Genomic DNA, 16798 nt, shown 5'->3' on the forward strand with positions numbered 1-16798 from the left:
TTCACTAATTAACCGACACCACCGATAATTTCCAATCGGAACTCGATTCTGTATGCCTCGTACAGGATCATCTACCTCTGCTATTGCTTGGAGAGGCCACCTTCTGCATCGACCCGCAAGTGTGTATTGGCCGAGCTCAAAAAATAGCAGTTCCGTTGACCGGACTGGCAACCCCACCAGGTGTATTCAGGGGCGAGCAGGAAAAGAAGAACGTCCAGCGCCGATGCTTCTGTGCCAGCCGACTCACTTTTTCCAGGTCCAAGAGTTCCCCCAATGGCATTCCCCAAAGAGCGATGATATACTCGTGCAGCAAATATCTCTCTGGGCTCGGCCATCTCTCGAAGCCAGGTGCGTCTGCTGCAACAGCCGCAAAATAACAGTCATGAAGCCAATCGAGAATCGCAGGCTCTTGTTTGACCCCAGCCGAAGCCCTTTGGCTCGGAGCCCTCGCGCTCAGAGCTTTGTTTTCAGGTGCACTTCTCTCATGATAGTCTTGTGTCCAGCCAAAGCGAATGAAGAGAATGTCACCAATCTTGATGTCCCCTCCCTGTGCCTCCGGCCGAATATCCAAGCCCTGGTACTTGCCACATGCAACTAAATCATCATAGGATATTGCATGGGCAGCGGTATTATCGTGCCTTGGCATCCCTTGAGCATCGGTATAGGCACGATAGTCCAGTAGAACTCCTCTTCCGCTGAATCCATGCTCAGACCAGTAGTGGATTGAGCATCGATCCGTGGCGTTCGGCCCCTGGATAATGTCCTCGTCCTTGGTGTTATTGTAGAATGTTCCAGAGGCTTTGTGGGCAAAATGCCTGAAGCCATCCCACTGTGTGCTCGACTGAGTGTTGAATGTTATTTCATCATCGTAGGCGACACCTGGCTGCCATTGCTTGATGGTGTGGACAAAGCTCGCTCGGGCGAATGCGGGCTCACGAGGCAGATTCAGGGGCAAGTCGACGCGTGCGAGTTCTCCTGTTTTGATCTCTGATGCTGCAGCCTTGACCCTTGCTGGCGTCAGAAGATTCAAGCGACCAGCAAAGTCATCCTTTCCCCATACCCATGCAGCTTCGGCTGGGTGGCCAGAATAGCTAGGCAGGTCTTTCCGCAGAGGGAATGTCGTACTTTCGGGACTCCAAGGCAAAGAGAGTGGGTCTTGAGCCATTTTTTCTGTGATTACTTTACTCTAGGGCCAGGACAGGTGAGGAGTCTCGGTGTGCCAGGCTTTTGTACATCTCATAGCAGGCAAAGTCCCATAGGCAAGTATGTCGGACTGCGGATCGGCTGGATGCGAAGTAGTTGGACGGTCCGCGTCACTCCCGGTGGCTGCGAGTTTTGTCGTACGGATGCCGGGTCTCTGGGCACCAGGCTGTCGCACGAGAAGAAGTCATTTTCAGGTCCGGGTACAGTCGACGAGGTGCGGAAGGGGTTCCCATGAATGCGTGAACTGGAACTCGAATTATACAGGAAAATGTGCTGATCAGTTCACTTATTTCGCTACAGCCTGGCGAGTTTTCTGCTTTGTTTGACAATCATGTCCAGCAGAATCTCTTCACTGCCACCACTGACAACCAGAACCCTCACGTCACGGCTGACTTGCTCTACCCCGTCCCCCTTGCCCTCCTCGTGAATACCCCAGTCCCCCGAATATTTGTTGGCACTCTCTAGAGATCTTCTCCAGGTTGTGCGCCGCCTGCACTTTGAGCATTGCTGCTAATGGGCTGAAATCGAGGGGAGTCATGCGCGCTGATCGGAAAACTAGTTCCTCGGCAAATGCTTGCGTTGATTCCAGCATATTTGCTATCCGTGCAAGTTTTTGGCGAATTACCTGGTTTTCAAACAGGGGACGGCCAAATGTCTCGCGCCTAAGTGCATGGCTGTAGGCATCTTCGTAGGCGACACGGCCCAGTCGAATAGCCGTTATTCCCACCCATAAGCGTTCGTGGGTGAAAGCTAGTTAGATATCAGCAGCAGAGCGAACTGGTACACGGGGAATACTCACTTGACATGATTATTTCAAAACCTTGCCCTTCCTTGCCCAGCAAACTCTCCGCGGGTACGAGAACGTCGTCGAATTCGACATATGCCGAGCCTATGGAGAAGAGTTTTCAGCACACAGTTGATGAATGCATTAGCTAAAGGGTGTTCATCCACTTACCGCTCGAACCAACACCAGAATTCAAGAGCTTCCTCCGGGAGATACCTGGGAGACTCAAAGGAACAATGAATACCGATAGACCCTTCGGGCCAGCAGATCCAGATCTCGCAGCTACTAGACCATGAGTTGCCCACAGGCCTTGCGTGACCCATTTCTTCTCTCCGTTGAGCACCCAGGATTTACCGTCTCTTGATTTGGTCGCTGTTGTGGTGATTCCACCAACATCGGAGCCAGCTGCACGAAGTCAGCTACCTCTGAGCTCATGAGAAAGTCCAGTTAAATTTGACCCGCCGTACCCTGGGGCTCTGTCACACAAAGTGCATGACGCTGGTGTCCTCGCAGTAGAGGAGCCAAGAACCTTTCTTTCTGCTCTTCGGTTCCGTAGCGATCAAGAGGAGGACCACCTACTGTGGCGCCGCCGTTGATGCCCCAGACAGTCCCGAGACAGCCACACCTCGCCATTTCATCGACGAGCTAAGCACCAGTCAGTAAGCTCAAGCTAATTCAGAAGCGGATTAAATAAACCCACGATGGCATCGTGGAACTCATCCCACTCATCTAGTCCAATGCCGGCGGGCAATGTTATGCCTCTAGCAAGTTCCTTCGGAATGGGAAACACCGACGCGGCCAGGAAACCAAGAGAAGCGTGCCGCTTGAATGCCTGCGTGGGTCATGTCAGGCTTGCTTCGCCGACTCTGGAAAGGTATGCTCGAACCTTTTCAGGAATAAAACCTTGTTTCTCCCACTCTTCCACGTTCGGTGCGACTTCACTGTCAATATATTCACGAATAAACGGCTGCAGTCGGCGATGACTGTCTCGAAAGTATGGATGGTCTGGCCGGGAGTGCCATGAAGGATCAGCGAAGGGAATTGGGGATCTCGAAATGGATGAAACCGCCATCTTTTCGCCTTAGTGTCTCCCAGCTGCGTGTAGCAAGGGGAACGTGTGCAGGTGGTTATGTGCTGCCCCAAAAAAAAGGAGTACACACTTCTATAGGCATCTTCTTTGGGTTGTGTCCCGGAACCCGACTGAGAAAAGGATTCCGTTTCCGACGCCCGCGGCCATTGCTTCGGCATCGACCGTTGCGAGGGATCACTGAAACCGGACCTTTGGTGACTTCCTACGGGCCGCCGATGTCAGAGCCGAAGGGCCCATTCAATCACCATGGCACTAATCGCCTAGTTGCAGTGTCAAGGTCTGAGATTCTTCTTCTTCGCCACGGCGAGTCAGTCATCCACGCTCGAAGGTGTTCTTTCTCTTCTATTGCTGAATACATAGCAATCAACTTGATCTTCTTGTACCCATGGCTAGCGAGCGGCTGAGCCAGATTGAGCGTCATCTGGCGGACCCCAGTCGGATTGATGACCAGGTGGTCCTCGTCACAGGCGCTGGACAGGGTAGGCCCCTCTTTGCTCTGACCTTGAGTATTTTGAGGCTCTGGAATTAGGGACTGTCCAGATATGGACGTCGGTTGACTATTAATCTAGGTATCGGCCGGTCCGCTGCCCTTCTCCTCGCCTCTAAGGGTGCCAAAATCGGAGTCAACGATCTGGACAAGGATAAAGCACAAGCGGTTGTGGACGAGATCCTAGCAAAGGGTGGGCAAGCCGAGTGCTATCCAGGCAATGTCCTCGATGCTTTGTTTCCAGGGAGCTTCGTGGCGGCAATCCTGAAGAAATGGGGCAAAATCAATTGTTTGATTAACAACGCGGGTACTTCCACCAATTTTGGTCACATAGATGTGAAACCTGATATACAGGCTAACTTACACTGCGTTCCGCAATAGGCTTCTGTCAAGACAGTGCAATCCACAAGATGACAGACGACAAGTTCGACATCATCATGAAAGTACACAACTACACCCCATTCCGAATGATCCGAGCACTTTCGACGCATTGGATGGATCCCGCCAATCTCGACATGGCCAAATCCATCGTCAATGTTTCTTCGACATCGGGCCTTCATGGGTCGATGGGGCAAATCAACTACGCCACGGCCAAGGCAGGAATTGTAGGATTGACCAAAACGGTGGCATTGGAATGGGGACGGTAAGGAGCGCTGCTGCTGACTCCAGGTTAGGCTCTGAACTGATTTTTTGCCAAAGGTATAACGTTCGTTGTAACGCAGTTGCATTTGGCTGGGTCGACACTCGGATCACGCAACCTCCTTCTGAGTCGAGTAGTCTCGTCGTGGATGGACAGAAGATTCGACTTGGGATCCCTCTGAACGCAAAAAAATGGCGCGACACTTCCGATATACCTCTAGGGAGACCCGGCACTGCAGACGAGGCGGCCTGCGTTATGCTTTTTCTGGTCAGTCCTTTGTCTTCTTATATTACAGGTACTTGCATAGAATGCACAGGCGGAAGGTTTATCTGATACGCATATGAAGAATGCCGACTATTTCAACATGTGAGTAAGAGTATAGGATAGAAGCTAGCGCACACAAGACTCTTCATCATGCTCCGACCTGCTATAGGGAAATATACCGTATCAAGACCCCACAGTTGTCCTTGAATCAAGCTGCTCCGCAGAAGAGTCCTGTAGGAATGTTTTCAAGGTCGACGAAAAGTCTCCAGTGGACGAATCCACTCCGATACCAGCAAACTGCTCGGGCTCAAAGTTCCAAATATCTCCGTCGCAAAGGAAATCGAACAGCTTGGGGGTTATCGTCCCTGACCCCGGCTCAAGTTGGAAATCTTGGCCATCGAGGGCATCATCGTTCTTCAGCCATACGTTGATCATGGAAAAAACTTGACTCAGGGCCATTTCCGCCCGCATGGCTGCAGCGTGACGGATCGAGACAAGGTGAATGACCTTTTGAGCATCCTTTACTGCACCGATTGCAGCGTCCCGGTCGGGCTGAGAGACACCCATGATGATAGAGGGGATGAGTTGACAAATGCATTCCACCAGGGCTACGGTGATGAAGAATCCCAGTTGGCCGATGTTAGGGAACCTGTCAAGGTACGACACAAGTGTATTGACTGTTTCGATGGCCAATGAGCCACAGAAGGAGAGGGCGTATTGGTCGTGCCACGGCTTTGTCACAGGATTATGGCGCAAGTTCAACCGTAAGAGATTAAATCGCTGTTCAGGTTAGGACAAGAGGATAGCTGTATGGAAGAGGGGATCTTACAATCAGAACGAGCAATCGGGCCCGAATTTGGAGTTCATGTTCGGCAGATTGGTCCGCGCATTCTAGCAACGACGGATCCCACCGGACCTCTGGAGACAATCGACGACGCACGCCTTCAACCCGAGCATCCATCGCTTCCAGCTCGTCGACGTTGCCCAGACTCTGCGCCCGAGCGGCGAAAAATGTATCCCATATCTTTCCCCAAAGGCGTGCCCAATCGACGAGAGTCTGGAGGTAAGCGAGTTCCCACGAGCGGTTCGTCAAGTTCATAGCTGGATCTCCCTGCTTGTCATCTGAAGATTCAGTGAAAGAAAACTCTTGAACATCGACTTCCGCATCACGGATGAAATAAGGTCGGCTGCATTTCTCCGCTATTTTCCGGTCCATGTAGTATAGTGACCACCATAGTGTTTTTCGCTCCATGTTGTGGTCTGGGTTGTTAGATGCCTCCCAAGTCTTCTGCCTGTTGAGACCCATGCGAATAGCCATGTCGACCGCTGTTACAAGTGTTCTAGACGATTCGGCTAACCTCTCGCTGTTGACCAGGTACATCGCCTCCAATAGATGGAAACGGAGGATGTCAAGTCCCTGTATTTTGGTCGTTTGAGAAAGTGCCGACAGGGATAGCGCCAAATGGTGCCAGGAGGAGCACGTGGTGTGAGCTGGTAAGGGCATATTGCTTTTGTACACAGGCTCTTGAGGATTTATGAATATGGCCAGGGCAAGGATCACGCAGAGCAGAGCGCCAAAGCTCGCCTCCATGACCGAAAGACTGATGGTTTGGGAGCCTCTCCCATAGCCCTTGTCAATTAGCATTTTCAATAGCTTAGCTTCAAAGCTTTTCCGGTCCACACAGGGAAAGAAAAGGTTGTGTTCGACGAAATATATTTGCAGGAGGCTGAGCAATTCCCGTGGGGCCGGCAGTAGCAGTACGAATGTGGCGTCAGTCGACCCGACGCCCTTCGAGACATCGCCAATACTCGATTCCATGGTGGGTGTAGTCGACATCACGGATTGGAGCGCCAGGTCCTCGTGCAGAGCAGTCAGTTTGGAGGGCATTGTCATATCCTTCTTCCCATTGCTGTTCAAAGTGAACGTGTCCATTGTCCCCACATCTGGCTTATCCCACTGAGAACTTTGCCCTGTCGCTGGGGGTCCTGGGACGTTGCATGAATGAGCGCCTCCAGAACCCTCGGGGAAGGGTTGTTGATTGTCATCTTGGTATTGATGATGCTCAGGGGTTGATTGATGTGCCGGTTTGCTCTGCGTATCTTCCTCTGGAGCAACGATCCTGTCCACATTGCTGATCGTGCAGGAGAGCCTCGTGTTTTTCAACTGCAGATACTCTGTTTCCAGCGCCTGAAGTTGTTGTAGCGCCGTTGAATCTGCCTTATTGTGTTTGATTCGCTGTCTTGTTCGCTCACGACCTGCTCCGCCCTTTGCTGGGCTGTTTGCCGCCTCCCAGTCGTTGCTGTGGCCGGAGCTGTAGTTGCATTCTTCGTTTTGGGCAGCACATCGCCAGCAAGGAAAATTTCCACAACACTAGATGCACCGAATAATGAGTAGGCTGTTCCTCTATGCAGTATTTGCTAGCATACCTTGACCTTTCGGCGTCGGCACTGGTCGCTGTAAGATAGCAATCAGCGGAATTCTGGCGCTCCTCCGGGCCTCGACGGAACTCACCATGCTCGACTAGCATATGGCGAGCGTCGCTTTTGTCTGCTTCTTGTGGGCTGTGCAGGCCCTCTAGATTGAGCTGGTTGATCTGTCATCCCAGTATGTGAATGAAGGTTGTGGAATCGGTGTCAGTGTGTGTTTTCTGTTCCACCGGCTGATGAAATCTGGGAATTTCGATTTAACGATCTCGTTCAAACGCGGACCGATGGGCCGTGCGGTCCGTTTACACCCCACTCCAGTGTAGAAGTCCACTATGAAAAGCAGATCTTCTACGCTGAACAAACATGGACAGGCGATAAAAAGGTGCCGGTCGTCATTCACATAACGACGAACCGTTTCTGCGTCAACGGAGCTTTCTCAAGACAAATTTCCCGGCCGCGATGAGTCTCGAGAATCAAGTCATCGCCGTCACCGGTGCTGGGAGCGGGATCGGAAGAGCAACCGCAATGTATTTGGCAGACATTGGGGCTCGCGTTGGTTTGCTGGATATTCGATCGCCACAGGTTGTTGCAGAGGCGATCAATCAGAATTACGGCGAGAACAGAGCATTCGCTTGCGCCTGCGACGTGCGATCTTCAGCCGACGTCGATAAGGCTTTTCAGAGCATCGTCGATGCTCTTGGTCCTCTCAACGGTACGTCTCACTGTTCGCTCAAAATTTGAGTCCTCCTTGACTGACCAATAGTCGACAGGAGCCGTCAATCTGGCGGGAGTGGTTGGCAAAGGGCGCAAACTAGGCACGGAAGAAGGAAGGCTCAAGGACCTGGCAGATGAAGAGTGGGAGAGGGTGGTAGCGACTAATTTGACAGGAACAAAGAACTGCATGCGTGCTGAGCTGCAGTGTCTCTCTCCAGCAGGAGGCTCGATTGTGAACACGGCCAGTGTCGCCGGCCAGCAGGGCACGCCTTACAACTCTGCATATGCAGTCAGTAAAGCTGGAGTCATCTCCCTCACAAAGTCCGTGGCAAAAGAGACAGGAAAGCATAATGTGCGGATCAATGCCATTTCACCGTGAGTCTATTATGACCAGAGTCCTGTCCGGGCAGCGGGCTTCACTTCTTCATCTCACTCAGGAGGCAGTGGTGTTGTCGATACGCCTCTTCTCGATAGCTTCACAGATGATTCGTCTCGGCCCGGCTTTATGGCCAATACCAACGCGCTCGGACGAGCAGCCCAGCCCACCGAAGTGGCTAAGTTGATAGCATTTCTCTTGAGCAACGACAGTTCATACTGCACAGGTGCCGTATGTCTCCTCCCTTTGTGTGGCAGTGTGCAAGAAAACCCACCTATTGACGTTAAGCCCATCAGATATTCAACATCGACGGTGGTTGGTAACATTTGAAAGCGCTTGAGGATTCTTGAGGAAAGTCTATGTAGCTGTATTATATCAATATTCCTTCCCAATCGTCGTCCTCTGCGCTTAGAAGCACGCACTTTCACCCAGACACAATACATGCTCCGGGTCCTCCATATCGAGCTCTCCTTAGTTATCGTCCACTGGCTGATAGAAACTTGTCGCAGCCATTACACCTCCATCCACGTTCAGTGTGACTCCGTTGATGAAGGTGGAATGACCGCTAGCTAGAAACACACAGACATCCGCTACCTCCTCTGCATATCCATATCGGCCGGCGGGAATCTTGGCTGCCACATTTGCGTGATAAGCGGCCGATTCTTTCTCGTTCGTATCAATGCCTCGTCCCTGCAGCGTTGCCGTGATCATCGGCGTCGAGATCTGAGCCGGACATATGGCGTTTACTCGAATACCCTTTCTCGCATATTCCAAGGCCGCAGTTCGAGTGATTCCAACCACGGCGTGCTTTGAAGCGACGTACGGACCCATCTGGCTGATCCCGCCAACGCCCGCGAGCGATGCCAAATTAACTATAGTTCCACGTTCGGGGGGGTGTGCAGTCTTATATGGCAGGGTTTGAACTGGTTCTTGCTGAAGCATTGCCTTTATCTCGGCCTGCATGCACAGCAGCGTGCCACGGGCGTTGACATTGCAGATTCGATCATACTCTTCAATCGGAAGGTCTGCAATTGAGTAAGGAACAGGGGGAGGGAGCTGCAGGATGACTCGACTTAGAGAAAACGATTGCTTCGCCGCGTGAAACACATACCGAAGCAGCATTGATGGCTTTTTCCGCAGTAAGTAGTGGTTCACGGGAATGCTTCAACGCCTCGAGAGTACTCTCACATACCATAGTTCAGCCGCCCAAAATTACTCACAATCCAGGTAAGCATATCGTCTACCTGTTCTTTGTTCCCAATGTCGACCATGAACTTTCGCACTTGAGCTTTCGGTGCGATTTGCAGAGCTAATTGCTCCGTGATAGAGAGTCCAGATCCATTCACATCTGCGAGGGCCAGTGCACCAATGCCACCTCTTGCAAGTGTCAATACCACTTCACGACCGATACCCGAAGCTATAGTCCCATTCAGACGCGATGAGCGTCAGTCAAGCAATGAGGGAGACCGAACGTTACCTGCACCAGTCACTAAGGCAGTACCGCTCATAGGAATCGCCATGTTTGTCAGGTAGTCCGGGAACCCTAAAGGCGGTCACAGTCGAACGCAATATCTGCAATGAAGATTTGAATGAGAATCTGTCATGTTTACTAGGGCGAATCATGAACTAGTTATCTGGTAGATCTCGGTTGCAGCAAAGACTGTATTCCGCCGCGGACCGCAGCCTAGCCGACAGATGGAACGACTCCTGAACGACCGAACATTAAACAACCAAAAAGATACCACGGCGCGGGTCCGTATTGCCGAATTCTGGAGAATAGATCCGCACTCGGCAAGTTCTAGGGAGCAATGGGTGTTGGTGAATCAATACCAGTATCTCGACAAGGCGAAGGCGACGAAACATGTCTCCAGGATTGAATCTTGCAAGGTGTCTGAAGAGACGGGCCCGCAGGATAAATAGTTAGTTATCACGTATTATGATATACGTTTACACGAGCCAATGGAGATGATGGATGGCTCCCTTGAGCCGGTCATAGGTATTATTCTCGTATATACCGTTCCCGGGCTGAGCCGAGTTGAGATGACGAGTTTACCGCTTTTGAATATTGTTCTTGGAGTCAGGAGCTTCACGTTAGCGCTGCTACTGGCTGCTGCCTGGTGCTTCCTGCAGAGATCCTGTGGATCTGACAGAAAAACATTGTCATCCACGACCGCACTGTCGACCGCACTGTCGGCCGAAGACCGCGACCTGGAACAAGAGGCAGTGGTGCCATTGATGAAGACATGAATGATGCGGCCAAGCTTCTAGGCAATTGTCTAAATACTCTGGGACGAAGGAAGTCCAGAAAGCGGCAGAGTCCCTGATTGAAGATATGCGAGAAATTGGAAATAACAATCAGGAGCATTCTCAACTCGCTCTCTTCATGGGCCATAAGGATGTCGTGGTAGAGGCAGTTATAGGAAGTGGAAAGACGTTAGCATTCCTCATAACTGTGATGGAACGACTACTTAGGCTAGAGGAGCCGATTAGGAAACATCATATTGGGGCCATTATTATATCGCTAAACCGAGAGTTAGCCTCATAGATTTACAATGTCCTGGTGTCGTTGTTAGATTTTCACCCTTCTTCCGCCGCTGCGCGTAGGGTAGCTGAAGGCCTGGAAGATGCTTACGCGGACGGACACCACGAAACCTTTCTAGTATCTTCACTTGCTATCATACTATAGTTACTGCTGGGTGGTTCGATCACGCTAGCGCATAACCTCAGCACTTTTCTAAAGTCCTCGCTAAATATCTTGGTGTCCACCTCTAGCCGGCTCCTTCATATACCACTGCCTAACCAAGCACTAGAGCTTTCCGCAGTACATCTCTCAGCCATCCCATCTGACTGTGGCGGCCTTGATCGAATTCCTGCGCACGCCAGACAACTATCCCATCAGGACGAACCAAAACTGCACCAGAGCCACCGATCCCACGCTGAGAAGCCCACTTTCCATCTACATCCTTCCAGGAAGATTCATTGACCGCCTGGTCAGGTGTATCTGAGATCCCGATCAGGGTCACGACCCCGCTGCCGTCCTCTGCCACGGCCTTCTCCCATAACTCCGGCCGTGAGGTGATTAGGACAAATCCATCATACCTGACCAGATCTCTGGTCGACAATCTCTTGTCTCCCTGCTCCAGCCAGGCGTGGGGCAAATGATGGCCGGGAATCGTGGATGGGTGATAATACAACAAATCCAACTCGCCGTTCTCCTTGAGTTGTCCGTCGTGATTCGTCAGCCTGCCTTCACCGTTGACATCGAGGTCGGGATAGAACCAGCCAATCTCCGCCCCAAGGCCGTGGAACTCATTGTCGAGGATCTTTTGTGCACGCTGGACAGCCTCGCGGCGTGCGGCACCATCAGTGTTCGCGGGTGACATATCAAAGAATGAATCCATGTTCGCCACGTTTTCGGCCGGGCTACTCTCGGCAGAGACGCCGATCGCTTTGTCCATGACCAGTCCAAAAGCACGTAGGTTATGCAACGCGCAGTCTCGCACGCGTTGACCAATCGGACGCCGCTCGGTGTCGTATGTGTCGAGAAGTGCATTGCAATCGTTCTCGCTCCCGAGGCATGGCGGAATCCCATTGATAGCGAGAGTCAATTTCCATATTAAATTATCCACGTCTTGAATGCCCGTGTTGAGGCCCAGAGCTCCCCAAGGGGGAATCCGGTGCCCGGCATCCCCAACCAGGAATATTCGGCCCGTGGATTTCTTGCTGCGATATCGCGTTGCACAGAGGGCGTTGACATACCAGTGGTTGATGGACAACAGTTCGGCTTTCAGGTCTGGAATTTGCAATGTATCGTGCATCCGCTTCAACATCGCCGATTCATCGAAGCGTTTTGGATCTGCCGGATTGAGTCCACACGCAAACAGCCATTCTTCTGTGTCAGGGGACATGGGATAGGGACCCAAGTGGTAGAGGTAGCCAGAACCAATTGTGCCTCCGAGCTTCGGGTTAACGAACCAGGTCAGGAAGTTGCGGATGTCAGGGTGTACAAGGGATATGGGAGCCCGGATGTGAGCAGATACCATATCGATGATGTCTCGTTCGCCTTCCCAGCCGATGCCCAAGTCATCTGTAAGCCTGCGACCACCGTCGGCACCAATGCAGTATTGTGCTTTGACGCTCGCCGGCTGCTCGCCTTTCCGAAGATAAGTGACGACGACGTGGCCATCGGCTTCTTCAACTTTTGTGGCCTCAGTGCTATAAAATATCCCGTTCGGATTCAGGTCCAATGCCCGCTTCTGCAATATCGGTTCCAGTCTGATCTGTGGCATCGTGGAATACTGGCAAGGCGAGACGGAGGCATATTCTTCCTCATACGCCCCTCCACCCCAAGAGTCACGGCCGACGATTTCTCTCCCATTAGGCCCAAAGCTGGTATACCAGGCCGTCCTGCTGTAACTGAACGCTGGCGCGCGTTGCTTGATCAGCTCCTCTTCGATGCCCATGCGGCGCCAGATCTCCACGGTACGGTGATTGTAACCGCATGCTTTTGGGTGGATAGATGTCGAAGGATATCGTTCAAACAGGACATGGGGGATGTTGCTCAGCGAGAGCAGGATTGAGGCCGATAAACCAGTTGGGCCACCTCCAATGATGGCAACGGGATAGGTGGAAGAAGAATCCACTTGTAGAGAGCCCATGACTGGCCTGGGTGCATTTCATTACCAGGCGTTCTTGGTTGAGTTGTAGGAGGGATTTATAGGTTTTCCTGTACCGACTCTCTCCGGTATATCCCCTTGTTTGTCCGTCAGCCCGTTGGAGGTCTCGAGTTGAGAGGGTGTTGCGGATGCAATAAGGGCGATTAGTTGTCATCAGTCAGGCAGGCATTATGAGCTGGTCGAGGTCGAAGGTCGTAAAGATGACATTTCAGGCCTTCGTTATCAGGCGTATACCCAATTCGACGCTGATGTATGTTCTCAGCCTGCTCTCTCTGATGGCCTCAAGTATGGGTGCTTCTCCACATTGTCGATCAATCGCCCCGCGAGCTGGATATAAATAATATGTCCATCGTGCAAGACGTGGGGCACGAGAGTCTCAGAGGGGCCCGACCTCGAGAATATAACCGGATAGCTGCCGGCTCAGCATCACTTCAGCTGATTTTGTTTCGAGTGGGCAGACTTGACGCCTCGAACAGGAAAAGGCCCTGCCTCGGGGAGACTTCGGCAGGAAACAAATTTCCTCAACCTCTATTTGACATGGTTTCAACATCGGTGTTGCAATTGGAAGATAATACTAGAGGTTGAGGGTTGGCGGACGCTCGACGGTCTGGCATTCTCTATCTGCTGTCCGTGAGCACCGAAGGAGGTGGATAAGCTTTGGGAAGACGAGGGCAACTCGCCAGGAAAAGGCCTATGGATGTGCTCCTATTGAGAAGTCGGGTCCATATCGAATTTTGAAAATATGCCTGGTGCAAAAACCAAGAACACCGCGAAGGATTTCGCCCTCACGACCCTCCTCACTCTCATCGAAGACTATCACTCGTTCAACCCAGAAACGACCGTGCCGACGTACGCATACCCAACATACCTCGAATTCAGCCAACAGATCGCCCGGGGACGCCCGTGCGTGTACCGTCTCGACCGCAGCGTCCTCGATGATGATGACGACGTCCGCAATGGAAGTGGCGAAGTGGAGGCCAAGGGTGAAAGCTGCAACGGGAGCGAGGAAGACCCGAAGCCTCCTGCGTCGGACAGTGTCAAACGTCGACGCCTCCGGCAAGAGCAGCGCTCCGTCCTCTCGGCGCCGTGCTTTCGGTGGACGAAGAAGAGCCTATGCGAGCTGGTCCCGGACGAGGTCGAGGTCGCGGTGACCCCGGACGGGAGGGCGGACGCGCTTTACTCCCTCCCACGGAGGGGGAAGAGGCCAGATGCTGTGGAGGGCGGCAGTGGAGAGGATCAAGGAAACGGCAAGGTCGGTGATCGTGGTGTTGAGAGGGAAATGAGAGACCTGGCGCAGAAGGGCATGAGCGGACACGAGGAAGAAGGTGAGGAAACAGAAACAGAAACAGAGCAAGTGTTCCTGCAACCCGCCACCACACAGATGACTCTTGCGTCTCTGATCGACAAGCTCTGCCCTCCGCAGCCATCATCTCAAACAATATTACCCACAACCACAAACGACCCCGTCTACTACCTGCAATCCCAGAACTCGAACCTCCACACCCCCCCACTCTCGTCACTACTGCACGCCCTCCCACGCGGCCCTCCGCCCTTCAGTGCCAACGTGCTCGGCGCCCCCGAAGCCGTCAACATCTGGATCGGCAACGCGCGGTCCGTGACTAGTACGCACCGCGACCCGTATGAGAACCTGTACCTGGTGGTCAAGGGCCGGAAGCGGTTCGTGCTGTACAGCCCCGTCGAGGAGGTGTGTTTGCACGCGCAGAGGGTGCGGACGGGGCGGTGGGAGGTGGTGTCGGAGGGTGATGATGATGATGATCAGCCTCCTCGGTGTAGAAAGAGAGATCGCGGTATGAGGGATGGGAATGGAGATGGAGGAGACGGACAAGGGCAGCAGGGAAGGAAGAAGGGGCAGTTTAGGATTGTCATGGACGACGATGCCGAGAAGGACTGGGTCCTGGACGACGACCAAGACACGACGAACTGCATCCCCTGGATCCCCATCGACCCTCTCGCGCCGCCTCCAGCCCCATCGACGAGATACCCGTACTACAAGCACGCCCGACCTCTCACCGTGACCGTCTCGGAAGGCGAAATCCTCTACCTGCCAGCGGGCTGGTTCCACCACGTCAGCCAGGAATGTGGCGTCTGGGAGAGCGACGAGGGCGATGGGGGCGAGTCGGTGGTGGCGCCCTGTATAGCAGTCAACTACTGGTTCGACATGGACTACTCCGGAGAGAAGCATGTCATGAGGGAGATGGTGGGACGATTAGTTGAGAAAACCCGAACAAATGACTGAAAACTGAGGAACCCGACCGGGACGTGAGAATCTTTTGTGCCAAAAGTTTCATTTTCTATTCCAAGCCCAACGGAGCCCGTCTAGGCCAAAGTCGTGGAGCTGATCTCAGCCAAGAGGAATAGGTAGAGATCGTTCTTGTCGCAAAAGACGCTTTGCCCTGGTTATCCTATTTCTTCCTTGACTGGTCTCATTCTTCTTTTTGTTATCAAGTCGTGTGCAGAGTTGCAGGCCTCGTTTTCGTCATCCCATCACCCCGGTCATGATCGGCGAGAAAGAACTTCTATCCAACCTAGTTCCCGCTCTCGATCTTCTCCAAGATCTTGGGGAATTCCTTCCAGTCGTACATGATCTCGACGCAGTTGCACTGTTCCTTGAGAATCTGGGCCATCTGCTTCATCTTCTCCTCGCCATCCTCCAACTTGTAAACACCGACGTAGCCAACGCAGGGAATACCGGCGCGCATGGCGGCAGTGGCACCACTCTTGCTGTCTTCGACGGTGATACACTCCTCCGGCTTGACACCGAGCTGCTCGCAGGCGTAGAGGTAGATCTTGGGATCAGGCTTGCTGGACGGTGGGTTGAGCGAGGTGGCGGCGCTGTAGACGTGGGCGTTGGGGAAGTAGTGGTCGATCCCGACCTTCTCGAGGGAGGCGACGACACGGGGTTTGGCAGAGGTGCTGACCACAGACATGGGGTATCCGGCCTTGTGCAAGCGTTCCAACTCCTCAGGGGCGCCGGGGCACGGCTGACACTTCGCCGAGAGTTTGGCGGTGACGGCGCCGAGCTCCTTGTTGACGTACTCCTCGAGCTGCTCCGGGGGCATCTCAAAGCCATGCTTCTTCTGAAGGCCGACCATCATGCCACGGAAGTTCTGCCCAACAAAAGTTTCGAGGAGCATATCGACGGTGTAGCGTTCCTTGACGTTGTACATTTCGAGGAGTTCATTGGTGAGATCCGTGCAGGCCTCGAAGGCCAGACGCTCCGACAAGCAGAGGGTGTTGTCGCAGTCAAGGAGGATGTATTTGACCTGGAAGGGGTATCTCGTCAGTTTTCTTTTACTGCAGATTTTGTGTTGGGGTGGTACAGCGGCGGGGTGAATGAGCGGTCAACAGTGATGTGTTTGGAGGGGAGGGGGGGGGATTTGTTGAGAATGAACCGACCTTGCCCATCGTGACGGTGATGATCAGCTAATTCTGAGTCTAGAATAACGAAAGTAGAGAGAGAGATGAAGAGCAAGTCTATAAAGGGAGGACGAAAAGAAGAAATCTGCAGGACAAGAGATGATATGTGTTGGAAACTCTAGGGAGGAACGTCAGAGTGCAGAGTGGGATGTGACACTCTGATAAGTTTTTGTTTATGGGAGGAACAGCCATGCAGATCGGGCAGCGGTGCGCAGCGATTGGCGCTGGACGGCGACTGGTGGGGGGTTTGTTTGAAGCTGGGGAAGGCGGCACGTCCAGTCAGGACCTCTGGAAGATTTGGGGGGGTCCCTTGGTTGGTGGGGGGGGAGGGGGGGGAGGCAGTATACCTAGGCGGCGGGCAGGTGGTTCGGGAGCGCCTGACGGGGCCCTTAGGCGTTAGGGTTTTGGCGGTGCCTGTGTGGGCGCCACCATGTCCGCTGGTTCAACCGCTTGGCCCATTGGTGCGTGGCTACGTCATGCCCATCCCAATTTTTTCCCTCCTCGTCAACAGCGTATCAACATGACACGTGAGGCCGGTGCCCAACATGGCGGTGAAAGATACAGAACATTGTGAGAGCTCCATTTTCGCTGCTCCTACGAGAGCTATTGCATGTAGCTTATCTGCTCGCTCACCTGCCGCGTGCCGAGTCTCCCAGCCTCTGCTGTTCTAGACCTTTCTCGCAGACAAGTCCAGGTCTT

The 16798-nt window shown here is 53.0% G+C and overlaps 9 protein-coding genes across 9 annotated transcripts; 3 read left to right on the forward strand and 6 right to left on the reverse strand.

Annotated features, from left to right (window-relative positions):
• Positions 1–136: 136 nt before the first annotated feature.
• AYL99_00184 (hypothetical protein) lies at positions 137–1165 on the reverse strand (the record flags this gene model as incomplete). The annotated part of the gene is made up of 1 exon (XM_018831700.1): positions 137–1165. The coding sequence occupies one exon, from the start codon at positions 1163–1165 to the stop codon at positions 137–139; it is 1029 nt and encodes a 342-aa protein (XP_018697579.1).
• Positions 1166–1585: 420 nt separating this feature from the next.
• AYL99_00185 (hypothetical protein) lies at positions 1586–3059 on the reverse strand (the record flags this gene model as incomplete). The annotated part of the gene is made up of 6 exons (XM_018831701.1): positions 1586–1953; positions 2003–2092; positions 2159–2392; positions 2455–2632; positions 2688–2819; positions 2874–3059. 6 exons carry the CDS (start codon positions 3057–3059, stop codon positions 1586–1588), a joined length of 1188 nt encoding a protein of 395 aa, XP_018697580.1.
• Positions 3060–3462: 403 nt separating this feature from the next.
• AYL99_00186 (hypothetical protein) lies at positions 3463–4211 on the forward strand (the record flags this gene model as incomplete). The annotated part of the gene is made up of 3 exons (XM_018831702.1): positions 3463–3556; positions 3647–3871; positions 3946–4211. 3 exons carry the CDS (start codon positions 3463–3465, stop codon positions 4209–4211), a joined length of 585 nt encoding a protein of 194 aa, XP_018697581.1.
• Positions 4212–4651: 440 nt separating this feature from the next.
• Positions 4652–6983, reverse strand: AYL99_00187 (hypothetical protein; the record flags this gene model as incomplete). Its single annotated transcript, XM_018831703.1, has 4 exons — positions 4652–5248; positions 5298–6793; positions 6896–6923; positions 6981–6983. The coding sequence occupies 4 exons, from the start codon at positions 6981–6983 to the stop codon at positions 4652–4654; spliced, it is 2124 nt and encodes a 707-aa protein (XP_018697582.1).
• Positions 6984–7354: 371 nt separating this feature from the next.
• Positions 7355–8308, forward strand: AYL99_00188 (hypothetical protein; the record flags this gene model as incomplete). The annotated part of the gene is made up of 4 exons (XM_018831704.1): positions 7355–7607; positions 7666–7984; positions 8054–8216; positions 8282–8308. The coding sequence occupies 4 exons, from the start codon at positions 7355–7357 to the stop codon at positions 8306–8308; spliced, it is 762 nt and encodes a 253-aa protein (XP_018697583.1).
• A 148-nt stretch (positions 8309–8456) lies between these two features.
• On the reverse strand, positions 8457–9505 carry AYL99_00189 (hypothetical protein; the record flags this gene model as incomplete). Its single annotated transcript, XM_018831705.1, has 3 exons — positions 8457–9010; positions 9178–9402; positions 9463–9505. 3 exons carry the CDS (start codon positions 9503–9505, stop codon positions 8457–8459), a joined length of 822 nt encoding a protein of 273 aa, XP_018697584.1.
• Positions 9506–10780: 1275 nt separating this feature from the next.
• On the reverse strand, positions 10781–12643 carry AYL99_00190 (hypothetical protein; the record flags this gene model as incomplete). The annotated part of the gene is made up of 1 exon (XM_018831706.1): positions 10781–12643. The coding sequence occupies one exon, from the start codon at positions 12641–12643 to the stop codon at positions 10781–10783; it is 1863 nt and encodes a 620-aa protein (XP_018697585.1).
• Positions 12644–13403: 760 nt separating this feature from the next.
• On the forward strand, positions 13404–14918 carry AYL99_00191 (hypothetical protein; the record flags this gene model as incomplete). The annotated part of the gene is made up of 1 exon (XM_018831707.1): positions 13404–14918. The coding sequence occupies one exon, from the start codon at positions 13404–13406 to the stop codon at positions 14916–14918; it is 1515 nt and encodes a 504-aa protein (XP_018697586.1).
• Positions 14919–15207: 289 nt separating this feature from the next.
• AYL99_00192 (hypothetical protein) lies at positions 15208–16087 on the reverse strand (the record flags this gene model as incomplete). The annotated part of the gene is made up of 2 exons (XM_018831708.1): positions 15208–15945; positions 16079–16087. 2 exons carry the CDS (start codon positions 16085–16087, stop codon positions 15208–15210), a joined length of 747 nt encoding a protein of 248 aa, XP_018697587.1.
• Positions 16088–16798: the final 711 nt, after the last annotated feature.

Source organism: Fonsecaea erecta, assembly GCF_001651985.1.
Source record: "Fonsecaea erecta strain CBS 125763 chromosome Unknown Scaff1, whole genome shotgun sequence".
Lineage (NCBI taxonomy): Eukaryota > Fungi > Ascomycota > Eurotiomycetes > Chaetothyriales > Herpotrichiellaceae > Fonsecaea > Fonsecaea erecta.